The sequence below is a fragment of the Nicotiana tabacum genome, chromosome 23 (assembly GCF_000715075.1).
Source record: "Nicotiana tabacum cultivar K326 chromosome 23, ASM71507v2, whole genome shotgun sequence".
Taxonomy (NCBI): Eukaryota; Viridiplantae; Streptophyta; class Magnoliopsida; order Solanales; family Solanaceae; genus Nicotiana; species Nicotiana tabacum.
The window spans coordinates 69,989,377-70,003,548 of NC_134102.1; the positions used below are offsets into that span (position 1 = coordinate 69,989,377).

At 36.7% G+C, this 14,172-nt stretch overlaps 1 protein-coding gene across 1 annotated transcript; it reads left to right on the forward strand.

Annotated features, from left to right (window-relative positions):
• The first annotated feature begins 730 nt into the window (after window positions 1-730).
• Window positions 731-13,562, forward strand: LOC107802798 (DNA-directed RNA polymerases IV and V subunit 2). The gene is made up of 8 exons (XM_075246056.1): window positions 731-859; window positions 2,130-2,694; window positions 3,338-3,550; window positions 4,386-5,269; window positions 8,640-8,931; window positions 10,387-11,320; window positions 12,500-12,788; window positions 12,916-13,562. The coding sequence occupies exons 2-8, from the start codon at window positions 2,143-2,145 to the stop codon at window positions 13,412-13,414; spliced, it is 3,663 nt and encodes a 1,220-aa protein (XP_075102157.1). The 5' UTR covers window positions 731-859; window positions 2,130-2,142; the 3' UTR covers window positions 13,415-13,562.
• Window positions 13,563-14,172: the final 610 nt, after the last annotated feature.

Sequence of the window (14,172 nt, forward strand, 5' to 3'; positions counted from 1 at the left end):
TGACGAAAAAATTAGTTGGATCATTTCATATATATCTAAAATGCCAAACTTGACCTTCATTTATGACAAACTATTATATGTTTCTCAAAAATAAAAAAATTATTCAAAAATACCTAATAATATTGTATATAGATGAATAAATTTCATCTAATTGTTCCAATATTTCAAAATAAAAAAAATAATACCTTATTCATTCTTAAAACAAAAACCCCTTGAAATTAATATCTTCTTGTTATTTATCATAAAGTAGTGCGAAAAGAAACCCAATGTTGCCCTTAGTACGAGCTAACTTCGTTTAGCTTCTGTTAATGATTAAACCAATTTGATTTAATTGAAGATAAAATATGCTCAATTGCATAGTACAAGAATTAAAATTAAAATTGAAATAGAGTAATAACTCAGGGACCAAAATTGTTATTTTTCTTTAAACATATTCCTTTAATTATATTTATCTATTGTTTAAAATTTTAATATATATTAAGAAAATCAGTTAATAATATTTATCATAAGAGATATTTTATGAAATTATATTATCTGTTCCTTAAATGAGTCATTATTGACTCTAAGCTTTAATGTAAGGATAAAATTGAAAAAATTAAATATGTCTTTTGATTTTTTAAGTGAAATTATATTAGATGAAATATTATTCTTCTAACGTTAACGGATAAAAAGGACGGACACAAGGGAGCACTACTTTAATTTATTTAGGGACACATGTCAAAGTTTCATTGAGTCAGTACTTATTTGTTTCCTTGACGAGAATCAATACTCACTGCTCTTGCTCTCTGACCTGCTGAAAATAAAAAAAAGGGTTAAGCTCTCAAAAATTTCAGCAAAACAGAAGAAGCTACGCTACTTTGTAAGTCGTTCTCTCTTCTTCGTTCAACAATGCTTCTTTTTCTTAATTTTTCTGCTAAATCTTTAAAATATTCAGAAAATGCGGGGTTTCTCGATAATGTTTTGAAACTCGCTTCAATTTTGATATTTGTTTTTAAGTAATCTTTGTTGTTTTTTCCCCATTCTTACAGCTTTCTTTTATTAAAATCAATATAGGTATAATGCAGGATTTTTTTTTTTTGCGCTTTAAAGTTTATAAATAGTAAATTTGAGCACAAGGGTTTTAGGGATATGAAATTGATTTCAGCTAATTCTGAAAGTAGAAAGTAAAAAAAAAGTTAAATACTTATCCGATACTTGTTGCATGTCGAGTTCTTATGTTTCTGTTACTATTTCATGCTTTTGGGTTTAGGGTTTTAGAGGTGAGTTTATTGAAACAGGAATATCAGTGTGCTGACATCCCTACAAATAGTTGAAATCACTTTATGGGTTTTCTTGTGGTAAAAAAGAATTTTATTTTAATTTAAGGTTGCTTTTACTTTTCTGAAAATGTTGAAAGCATTTTATGGGTTTTCTAGAGGTGAAAAAAGAAAAGGAAAAGAAGAGATTTTAAAGGTAGTTTTTTACATTTCAGGAAAAGTTGAAAGCACTTAAAGGGTTTCCTTAAAAAAAAAGTTGTAATATGGGTAGCTTATACATTTCATTTAATTTCTGTTTTCTGAAATGCTGGTGAATGTCTTTGGTTTTCGAGGTTTTCAGTTTTTGTGACTTGATGGATGAATGCTGAGGGTAAATAAATTCGAATCGAGCTTGTTTTCCTGTTTTTCTCTGTTGGCTCTCATCATAAATCATTTCGATATTGGAATTTCTCATAATTTCTTTAGAAGGCATGCACAATGTTACATATACTCCTGCAAACACAGTTTACATTAAAGAGCAAATTTCACCAAGCAATCCCAGTTTTCACCTAATAGACATTTATTTAGTCTTTTGTTTTGTTGCTTACATCTGGATTTTGTTTTATTGTCTTCTAAATGAAAGACCAGACCTTAGTCCTCCCTCTTTTTCCTTTTAGAGAAAATACTCATTTGGCCTTCCTGGAAGGAGCTTGGAAAATAGTGAAAAGTTTCTAATTTTTCAAATTTCAACTGGGCTATCTTAAGACTTTTAGCTGTGAAAAATTGTCTCTGGACTGTACTACTGATTGAATATGCTTTTTGAAAGGAGAGATCATATTTGTGCACACCACGAGTTGGAATTAAATTAATGTCAATAGGTGCTTCTCGATACAGGCGCTTCATTCAGATGACGACTTCTGATATCATGGATGAAGTGGGATGTAGTAGTGGTAAAGGGAAGATATCAAATGGATCAGCGATGATGGATTTTGATATTGATGATCTCTTTGAAGTGGATGATGATGATTGGGATGAGGATGAGGATGACGATGACGATGACGATGATAATCTTGATGTGGGTCCAATCAAAGAGTTGGGTGAAGGTTTCTTGAAGAACTTTTGTAAAAAGGCATCAACTGGTTTTTTTGAGAAGTATGGCTTGATTAGTCATCAGATTAATTCCTATAATGACTTCATCAACTATGGAATCCAAAGAGTGTTTGACTCGGTTGGGGAGATCCATGTTGAGCCAGGGTATGATCCATCAAAGAGAGGTGATGGTGATTGGAAGCATGCTTCTGTGAAGTTTGGGAAAGTATCCCTTGAGCGGCCAAGGTTTTGGGCAGGGGAAAAATTTTCTGTGGACGGTGGGAAAGAGTACCTGGACTTGTGGCCACGGCATGCTCGCCTTCAGAACATGACCTACTCTGCCAGGATTATGGTTGAGACTCATGTTCAGGTAAGCAAATGTTTTGTTTTTGCTTTGCCTGTAGTCTATTGTTCTGTGTGTATCAATTTCTCTCTTTTTATTTATTTTCATTCATTTTCTTATTATTCTCTATTTTGAATTGGCCACTATGTTCTAAATTGATTGCATTGTGTTGTTTTCCTGTAGATTAAGTTGCCAATCTTGTTGGTCTCTCTTGAATAGTTCTTTATTAAATGCATTGCCCATCCGATGAAAAGTAATAAAATGGTCATCACAAAGTATCAATTTCTCTCTTTTTATTTATTTTCATTCATTTTCTTATTATTCTCTATTTTGAATTGGCCACTATGTTCTAAATTGATTGCATTGTGTTGTTTTCCTGTAGATTAAGTTGCCAATCTTGTTGGTCTCTCTTGAATAGTTCTTTATTAAATGCATTGCCCATCCGATGAAAAGTAATAAAATGGTCATCACAAAGGAAATATGAGCTCTGAGCTGCATGAATTCCTTATCCTTAACACTTCGATGTTTTAACCTAAAATCCCTTCTCATGTCATGCAGTTACAGCTTTTCCAGTTAGCATTGAGAAATATCCAACATGTCATTTATTTTCCCTATGCTAGTCTTCTTTCTTTCTTTTAGTTTCACTGGCTGCCTTTGTATATGATTTCAGGTGTATACTAAAAAGCTAGTTAGAAGCGACAAGTTCAAAACTGGGGTAGACCAGTTTGTTGACAAGGAGTGTGAGATGGAAGACAAAAGGGATGTCTTGATTGGGAGAATCCCTGTGATGGTGAACTCAGAGTTGTGCTGGATGAATGGTGTTGACAAGCCTGATTGTGAATTTGATCATGGGGGATATTTCATAGTCAAAGGGGCTGAAAAGGTAAGATCTTCCTGCTAGCAACTCACACTAGATGCCTCCATCTCTTCTACCTAAAGAGGGCATAACAAACAAGGATGGACAATTGGTCGTAGTTAGTATACTGTTCAAGCACTAACGAGTCTAAAGGGAAAATAAAAGATACAATTCAAAATACAGCCATGTCAGCTGTTTTACTACTCATTAACACTTGTTAACCAAAATATTTGCTCAAATTTTAGAAGATGTGATGGTAATACAAATTACTATTATTGCCTTTGAAGAATTGGTATTTCTGTCAATAGAACTTTACCTTATCAATTTTTTTTTATTGCTTTTGAAGAATCTTTAGCTATTCTTATATGCCGAAGTTTTGTTCTCAAGCTTCAAGCTGAGTAATGCAATCTTTTTTCTTTTCTGCTTATATAGTACTCCTTTGTCCCAAAAAGAATGGCAAAGTACTCCTCAAAAAAAAAAAAAAAAAAGAAAGAAAGAATGACAAAGTACTATTTGGGAAATCAAATAGTTTTTTTCTTGACTACAAATTTCAAAACATTTTCTAAATACTTTTAGCGCTAAAAGTTTATGATTTAAGTTCTTCTATCTTGTTTCTAAATATGTAATATTTATTTCAGAAAAAGAAAAAAGAATGAATACTTAATTCACATCGAAAATTAAATGTGTTTTACTCTCGTACTATTTTCGGGATTGAGGGAATATATGTAACTTTGGGCATGCCTTCTACACTCATGCTATTATTATACTGATATAGAATATTGTTTAACTTTTTTGGCCTTTTTGAATTATATTTCCTATCACAGTTGCTTAACATTGATAATTCTTGTAATTTCCATTTCAGACCTTCATCGCACAGGAGCAGATCTGTTTAAAAAGACTCTGGGTGTCAAACAGTCCCACTTGGACGGTTGCATATCGCCCAGTTGCAAAAAGGAATAGAGTCTATATTAAACTGGCTGAGACCTTGAAGCTCGAGCACATTAAGGGAGTAGAAAAGGCCCTTACTGTGTACTTCTCAGTGGCGGAAATGCCAATTTGGATTTTGTTTTTTGCTCTTGGTGTATCCTCTGACAGGGAGGTAGTGGATTTAATTGATGTGGATATTGAAGATACTAATATTGTCAATATACTAGTAGCTTCAATCCACGATGCTGATAAGAAGTGTGAGGATTTCAGGAAGGGGAAAAAGGCTCTCGCTTATGTCGATAGACTTATAAAGGGTTGTAGATTTCCACCTCAAGAGTCTGTTGAGGAGTGCATAAAACAATACCTGTTCCCTAATCTTAGTGGTCTCAAGCAGAAGGCTCGCTTCCTTGGCTATATGGTAAAGTCCCTCTTACACGCTTTTATTGGTCGCAGAAAGGTTGACAACAGAGATGATTTTCGGAACAAGAGATTGGAGCTGGCTGGTGAGCTCCTTGAACGAGAGCTCAGGGCGCACATTAAACATGCTGAGAGGCGTATGCTGAAGGCGATGCAAAGAGATCTTTACGGAGATCGACAAGTGCAACCAATTGAGCACTATCTTGATGCATCTATTATTACAAATGGTCTCTCCAGGGCCTTTTCCACTGGACACTGGTGTCACCCTTACAAGAGAATGGAGAGAGTCTCTGGTGTAGTAGCAACTATTAGACGAACCAATCCTTTGCAAATGACTGCTGATATGAGGAAAACACGTCAGCAGGTTACATACACTGGGAAGGTTGGCGATGCTAGATACCCGTAAGTGTTTGTAAATTTATCGACCATATTTTTTTTCGTGCTTCTCATTAGCAAAGGTGGTGACTTTATTTGTCTTACGTCTTGGTCCTTTGTTCCATTCTGTCATAATTTGTGGTAGAAGTACTATTTTAGACTTCAATTTTTAAAAATAAATATGCACCAAGACAATGATAGATATATGAATGCAGTCTAATTCAGGTATGCCTCATTCCTCCAAAAAGTCTAGCCAATTATATATGATAAAAAGGGGAAACCCAGTGCACTAAGCAAATGAAACAAGCGAGTTTTGGAACTTGTATGAATTCCTCTTCAGAAGTTGTCTTGATCCTTTCTTTCATAATAGCCGAAAGATATGGAATCATGTTATCCTCCAAATGTTTTTTTCTTTTAGTATCCAGTTCGTTTACCCGCCAATGTGCCATTGTTTCAATTATTCTTCTAGGAAGCGCCCATTGCATGTTGGAGATGGATATTGTTGCCGTTAATTTTAAACCAGAGCTAACGTACTAGGAGGTGATCCGCTTCAATGTGCCATTGACAGTTTACATGCACACCAACTCGCAACAATGCGTCCTTTCTTCTTAGATCTTCCCCTGTTCCATTCCCGGCTTTGGACGTTATGAATCTTGGGAGATTTCTTTTTTCCTTTCATAATCCTTTTCCATAAGGTTGTCTAGTATGGCATTCTGATATATAATGTTGTGATTTCATCTGACAACTACCCATTGACCACTTCCATACTTCAGATCTAAATCACCTCTCCACTGTGTATTTTGCACACAAGTGAAATTTAGTAGCAATTTTTCCAAAAAGAACTAGCTTAAAAACATCTAGTCTTCTTATCCCGAATCCCCATATGGTTGTAGTTGTGACCCTCTGCCGGTTGATCAAGCGTTTTTTTAGAAGTGTTGACCAGGTGGTTTTTTTCTGTCTCCATTTGCTCCTTTCCTTGGGAAGTCCCTCATTTATATCTCTAGTTTCTTGAACACTGAGGATGCAATGGGGAACAAAGGCATGATGAAGTATGCAGCATACCCTAAACTGGTACGAGTCTTGGATAGCCCACATCTGGGAATTTCATTTCCTCCGATCATTCCCAATGACAGTAATTCGGTTCTTCTCTCCAGTGATCCATGCCATGTAACAGAAGTTATCATTGAAAATGATGGAGGTAGGGATCTTGATTCTGTCTTTTACCATCAGCTTTACCCTTGACATATCAGCTATATTTAAGTCTATTGAGCAGACTCATCCACTGGAGATGGATTGAGATCTGACCAAATTCACCAAGAAAACAACATAATTTCTCTTTAGGTCTGTGCAATTGGTTCTGAAGGCTCAAGGATCTAGCATCAGAAAAGAATCTTTCATTTATCTATTTTCTTCCAAAATTCTGTTGCTTTCAATTTTGGGTTGAAATATGAAGTGTAAAGAGCATCACCTTATCTGGATGCCTTCAAACAAACTAGTCGTCTATTGCCATGTCCGGGTATTGCATCCTGTTACGTTACATCATTCATGAAGCCCACCTGGTTATTGATCGCCTGACCAACAGGTCTCAAGATTAGCAAACTTTTCAGTTGGTATTTCTGCCCTTTGAGAAAAGGTATTGTATTATTAACAAACTAGCACTAAGAATGCACTGCGATCTTACATTGTACAAGGTGAAAGCAAAAGCAAAGAACCTCTGTATCCCTGTAGGGATTCTATAAAGTGTAAGATTGATTTTGTCTCATTTACAGGTTCCTATTTACACTATAAAGCAAGCAAAATTATACAGTAGGATTTATCTTCTGATTAGTTTTATCTTCAAAAGATCTCATACTTCTCCGTTCCCAAACTATCCACCATATACAAGCAGGTATCAAAGCACAAAAAGAAAGCGCCAGCTAAATTCTGGTAACAGTCACCTTCATGGGTTAAGGGCCACCAAGCTGCAGTCTTGCTCCGCTAGCAAGGAAGGAGCGAACGAACATAAATCTTCCCTACATGATCTTACTTGTTCCTGTTCGACAAAGCTAAAGTTTGATCCAATCTACTTTTTCCTTCGCCATAGGACTAGGCTCATGTTACTAAGTAGAATCAGATCAACCCTAAATTATGGGAAAACAATTCAATTTCTAATTGCTGTCAGATTCTATTTTGAATTTTGCACTGATACTGTATCCTAAGATTATAAAGATGAGAGAAGGATATCATACAACTAATTTTGATGTAGAAGTCTAAGCGAATATTCAATTTTATGTCTCAGAATCCTCTTTCTTGGGATGTATGAGAGACTTGTGGATTACGGAACACATAGGGCTAGGGCTAGACTGGTATGATATGTGACATAAGGTGTTTCTTATAGTCCTCTCTATTTTGAAATGTGATTCAGATTCAAGGCTCGCTGTACTGTCTTTTTACTAGTACTGGGCATTTTGGGACATTGAGTTACCTTCTGTCCTAGTTTATAAATATGACATCTAGGTATATCGAGCTAATGTATGCATGTTTGTTAGTATGCTTACTGAGTTTGATTCATCTTTATATGTCTACATTGGCTGGTTAACTGGTCTATTCTGGATACTCGACAAGTTGATATATGTCAACATCTATATTCAAGAACATGGGCATGTTTAATTTCTAATGGTTTAGATATCAGCATGACGAAAGGAACCACAGATGTTTCGATGGAATCTCAACTCCAACTCACTCTTTGAAGGCTTTTTGCTTAGTTAACCTTTACAGTTGGAATTTTGTTAAACCTGTACTTTGTCCAGTTAGTTTTTGGATTTTGTTGTCTCCCTGAACTTTAACTGATCCTTTGTCATGGTGCTGACATTATCATCTCTTTTATACTCCCTTTTGCATCTACTTGATGCCATTTAATGATATTTACTCACATCAAAAAAAGATATCAGCATGTATGCATTGTGATCGAGTAGTTTGTTTGTGTGCTGTTTAATTTAAGTATGATAATCTAATGTGTTCTGGATTGGCTGGTTAGTTGGTTGTTTCTGAATGCTTAACAAGTTGATATGTGTACACATCTATATTCATGAACATGGGCGTTTTAATTTCTAATGCTTTAGATATCAGCATGTATGCATTGTGATATCAGCATGTATGCATTATGATCGAGTAGTTTGTTTGTGTTCTGTTTAACTTAAGTATGATAATCTAATGTGTGTTCTGGATTGGCTGGTTAGTTGGTCGTTTTTGGATGCTTAACAAGTTGATATGTGTACACATCTATATTCATGAACATGGGTGTTTTAATTTCTAATGCTTTAGATATCAGCATGTATTCATTGTGATTCAGTATTTTATTTTTGTTCTGTTTTACTTAAGCATGATAATCTAATGAGTGTTAAAATAACTTATTCAGACATCCTTCACACTGGGGAAAGGTATGTTTTCTCTCCACCCCAGATGGAGAAAATTGTGGCCTGGTGAAAAACTTGGCAAGTATGGGTCTTGTCAGCACAACGATTTTGAAGCCACTTCTTGAGACGTTGTACCGGTGTGGGATGCAAAAGTTAGTAGATGATAGTGCCACCTCACTCCATGGAAAGCAAAAGGTACTTTTAAATGGGGATTGGGTTGGAGTATGTGAAGATTCTGCACTCTTTGTTTCAAAGCTAAGACGTAAGCGCCGCAGGAATGAAGTGCCACATCAGGTTGGCTCATAATCATTTTCATTTAATTTTGTACAGCAGAATAATAGAACCTTATTGTTGTATGCTTATTTTTTATATATATATTGCAAGTATGTTCATTGATCCACCAAAAGGATGGTTATAAAACTGTCAATCAAACATAGAGACTCGTCTTTTTCTCTTTTCCCTCAAGTAGAATATAATTTTTATGGTGTACTGTATTGAATGTACAATATCATGTTAGGGCCGCAGGAATAAGGTCCCACATCAGGTTAACCCATCATCATTTTGATTTAGTTAAGGAATATTTTGTTTTGTGTGTTGCGTGCTCACGCACGTCCCTGTTTTTTTTTTTTTTTCTGTGGATAAAATGGAACGCTTATTTATATATGAGTATGTCATCAAGCCATCATAAGGATGATTATCAAACTGTAAACCAAAATGTAAAACATCTGTCTTTTTTTCTTTGTTCCTCAAGTTTATGGTATATTGTATTGAATGTAAATAACATTTTTTTTAAGGGTAAAATAACATATAGTACTGCAGGATTAAAGTGTCACACCAGGTTAACTGATGATCATTTTCATTTAATTATGTGCAGCAGTCATAAAATTTACTGTAGAATGTTTGGTTATATTGCTAGTACGTTCATTAATTCATTAAAAGGGCGATTATATAACTATTAACCAAAAGTGAAAGACTCATCTTTTCTCTTTGTTCCTGAAACAGATGTGACTTTTGTGGTATATGGTATTGAATGTAGACTAACTTGTATGCTGTTAAATCCATAACTCTCAAGTTGACAGTGGGTTGTGCCTCTTTTTTCCCGTGGTGACCCGAACTTCCAACGTCTTGGTTGGAAGTAGAGGGTTCTACCACTGGAGCAACCCTATCTCGTCTTTCCTTAAATGGAAATAATTGTTTTCAGGATAACCATAACACTATAGTAGAGATATGATATTGGAACGCAAAAAGGTCAAGGTGACAATGAATTTGGAATAGATGGAATCCTTGACTCTGTCCATTCTATTTCTGTGATATTCTACCCTTTTGCGAAATACCTCTTTTATTTCCTTCCGATAATAGGAAATATCTCTTTGCAGTTTGCAGAAATTCAAAACTAACCAAATAATACTTATATCTTAAAGATTGAAGGATTCAGACTATAACATCAAATCCAGTAGTTCTCTATTAAATAACCTTATCACAAATTTGGCAATTGATTTCGTGATTTCTTCTAGCACTAATAGATATACCATGCAAGTTTAAAGCATGGAAGTTGATGTACCTTCTTGACTGAAGAAATTCACCCCAGTACCTTTTTCCTTAGCATGTGATGTGCTGCGTAAAGTCTCTCTTTGTATATGGATATTATAAATTTACTCTAGTAAATTTTCTCGAGAAATGTTGTATATTGTCCTATAAGATTTGTTAATTTGATATACATACACTGAACAATCTAAATTTTTCTTCTAGGTTGAAGTTAAGAGAGATGAGCAGCAGGGTGAAGTTCGCATATTTTCTGATGCGGGAAGGATTCTGCGCCCTCTTCTTGTTGTTTCAAATCTAAAGAAAATCAAAGCTTTGAAAGGGGGAGACTATGGCTTTCAATCTCTTCTGGACAATGGGATTATTGAGCTTATAGGACCTGAAGAAGAAGAAGACTGTCGAACTGCATGGGGAGTTGAATACCTCTTAAAAGCAGATAAGGAGAACCCACCCGCCAAGTATACCCATTGTGAGTTAGACATGTCATTCCTATTAGGCTTGAGCTGTGGTATTATCCCTTTTGCAAATCATGATCATGCTAGGAGAGTCCTCTATCAGTCTGAAAAGCACTCTCAGCAGGCAATTGGGTTTTCAACAGTGAATCCAAACATTAGAGTTGATACAAATACCCATCAATTGTATTATCCTCAGAGGCCACTTTTCCGGACAATGTTGTCAGATTCCCTTGGGAAGCCCAAATATACTCATAGCCAGAAAGGAATGCTTCCACGGCCTGAATACTACAATGGTCAATGTGCTATTGTTGCAGTAAATGTTCACCTTGGCTATAACCAAGAAGATTCATTGGTTATGAATCGTGCATCACTGGAGCGTGGAATGTTTCGGTCGGAGCATGTTAGGAGCTACAAGGCTGAGGTCGACAATAAGGAAGCTATTGGAAAGAAGCTAAAGATTGAGGATTCTGTTAACTTTGGGAAAACCCAGAGTAAAATTGGACGAGTGGACAGCCTAGATGATGATGGTTTTCCATTCATTGGGGCAAATCTCCAGAGCGGGGATATCATAATTGGGAAACACGCAGAATCAGGGGCTGATCACAGTGTCAAGCTGAAGCATACTGAAAGGGGTATGGTTCAAAAGGTTCTGCTCTCTGCCAATGATGAAGGGAAGAACTTTAATAATTGACCTTTTAAATTATTAATAATTTCTCTCTCTCTCTCTCTCTCTCTCTCTATATATATATATATATATATATATATATATATATATATATATATATATATCTCTGCTTCTACTTATATGACTCTGTATATTCCATGGGGAACTTTTTCTTATGATACATGTTTATGAGAAACAAGTCGTTATCTAGAAAACTATATTAATTCTTTGGAGAGCTGTTTGCAGGCAATTTAGAAAGTTTATTAAAGTAGTTGCATTTTGCGGGGGATGTCTTCATGAAAAATGGAGAACAAATGCTATGCAGACCATATGTAGCTTCAAGTACTTTGAACTCTCATTAATGAACTCATTGAAAGACTAGCCAGTTAACTGAATAAAGCAGATTTGTCCGTAAGTAGTATTGCTAAACTATGCTAAAGCTTCAAAACTAGAAGCCATTGTAGAAAATCTTCAGCCTGATGTTTCAAGGTCTGACTCATGTAAAAAATTCTGAAAAAATCAAAGGGTCCTTGGGAAGTATTATCCTCTGGCGGGGGTTTTATCCAGTAAAGGAAAATCACTGGGTGATAATGGTGAGGGAGCTTATAAACTACCCAAGCTCCTTGTTTTCAACCAATGTTAAAAATGTCCAATGTATCAATAGTGCGGCCTCTACCCCCAACAAGGGGTTTGTGGCTGCCAACTGCAAGGGGTCTGCCCTTTAGTGCTGGATCCTTCAACAAATCCTCGTGGGGTATTACTCTGCTACCAACATGGTGTGGGATTTTTTGTCCTGAAAAGATGCCCCACGAGGTGAGTGGGAGGGAGCTCATAAGCTGTCCAAACCCCTTGTCTTAGACATATGGGACAAGGTCCCAAGTACCAACAACTGATACTAAGTTGTGATACAAATTGAACTTTCTCAAGTTTACAATCATCCAGGATACTGCAGTACATCATTTAATATATCTATTTAGAAGTTTTTGTACTGTTAAGAGTTAGCAAAGAAAGCTGTTAGCTGTAAGCATTATGGTCTTTGTGTTATGATTCGAAGATACATGTGAGAAAATGTCTGTCACCTCCTACCCATCTTTACCTTTCTTCCACCCTGTCCTTCCTCGAGAAAAGAAACATGAAACTCAGAATACCTGGAAGACACTATATAACTAATCCTAATTCACTTTCATTGATTGCAGTATTCTTGTATATTCTGTGCAGGTTCGTTCTCCATGTCTTGGAGACAAGTTCTCCAGCATGCATGGACAAAAGGGTGTCCTTGGATTTCTGGAATCTCAGGAGAATTTCCCTTTTACAGCTCAAGGGATTGTTCCAGACATTGTAATCAATCCTCATGCATTTCCTTCAAGGCAAACCCCTGGTCAGCTGCTGGAAGCCGCTTTAGGGAAGGGCATTGCCCTAGGTGGTGGTCAAAAATATGCCACTCCCTTTTCCACTTTATCAGTTGATGCCATAATAGAGCAGCTTCATGGGTATGATATCTCTAAGCAGTATCACTTTTCATAATTACATATAATTATGCAACCAGTTAGGCAGTGATTGTTCAATCATGAATTCTGGTGATTTGTCATTGACTATTAAATGGTATATGACCTGCAGGCGAGGTTTCTCAAAATGGGGAAATGAGAGAGTTTACAATGGCCGGACGGGTGAAATGGTTCAAAACCTGATCTTCATGGGCCCAACATTCTACCAACGCCTCATTCATATGGCTGAAGACAAAGTGAAGTTCCGTAATACCGGACCAGTCCATCCCCTTACTCGCCAACCTGTGGCAGACAGAAAACGCTTTGGTGGAATTAAATTTGGTGAAATGGAGCGTGACTGTCTTATAGCTCATGGTGCTGCAGCAAACTTGCATGAACGCCTTTTCACACTCAGTGATTCCTCCCAAATGCACATCTGTGGGAAGTGCAAGAACATGGCAAATGTAATCCAGAGGTCTGTTCAAGGTGGTAAGGTAAGGGGTCCCTATTGCCGCTTCTGTGAATCAGTTGAAGATATAGTGAAGGTTAATGTGCCATATGGTGCGAAGTTATTGTGCCAGGAGCTCTTCAGCATGGGCATATCTCTCAAGTTTGATACTGAGATTTGCTAGTGTCTAAGTTTCATCTCCAGACTATACTTATCATGCTGACATGTTGGTACAGTTATTGATGGCAAACACTGTTATCTGTAAATATTTCTAGTGTTGATGGAAAAACCTTGTTGATTATCAGGTCGAAAAAGTTGTTTTATCGTTTAAACTCTCTCTCTCTCTCTCTCAAGCTGATCATTGAATTAGTAGATTTAAGTTGACTTGTTTGATGGGAAAATATTGGCATCTTACCAGTCATTGTTAACAAGCAGTAGAGGACCATGGAATTGATTTCATTGCAAAAGGGTCTCCTCCACTGCGGACTGTTTGATCAGGAGAAAACTATGCTGGTCATTATTGTGTATCCAAGCACGCTGTATTTTGTTTAAGGTGCTGCAGTTGACTCAATGGACTACTCCTGGGGAAAGTTGGTCTGTGTAACAATCTGGTTGTCGAAGCAAAAAGACTACTAATCTTGAAATCCTTGTGATATTTCTGTCATTCGCTATTGTAGCCTGATGTCTCAGGCCCAAATCCTTACATTGGGTAGCGGCACCTGCTCGCCCGTGCGGCGCCTGCAGTTCCCTCGTTGCAGGCCAGCCTGTTTCCTTTCCCAGGATTCCCAAGCACGATCCTGTGCCTGTTGGTGGGACTCGCCCCAACTTGTGCCGCTCGTAAGATGCCTAGGCCCTTGGCCCTAGACATGTCGTGGCGCTTCTTCTTAGGATCACAATCCATGCGTGCCCTGGGGGATTGGCTTAGGACATGTCTTGTCCCTC

Excerpts from the sequence above, each read along its gene's own strand:
- LOC107802798 (XM_075246056.1), top strand. The coding sequence starts at position 2,143 with ATGACGACTTCTGATATCATGGATGAAGTGGGATGTAGTAGTGGTAAA. Across the intron at positions 8,932-10,386 it reads GGAATGAAGTGCCACATCAG|GTTGAAGTTAAGAGAGATGA; the intron begins GTTGGCTCATAA and ends TTTTTCTTCTAG. Across the intron at positions 11,321-12,499 it reads TGAAGGGAAGAACTTTAATA|TTGTATATTCTGTGCAGGTT; the intron begins ATTGACCTTTTA and ends ATTGCAGTATTC.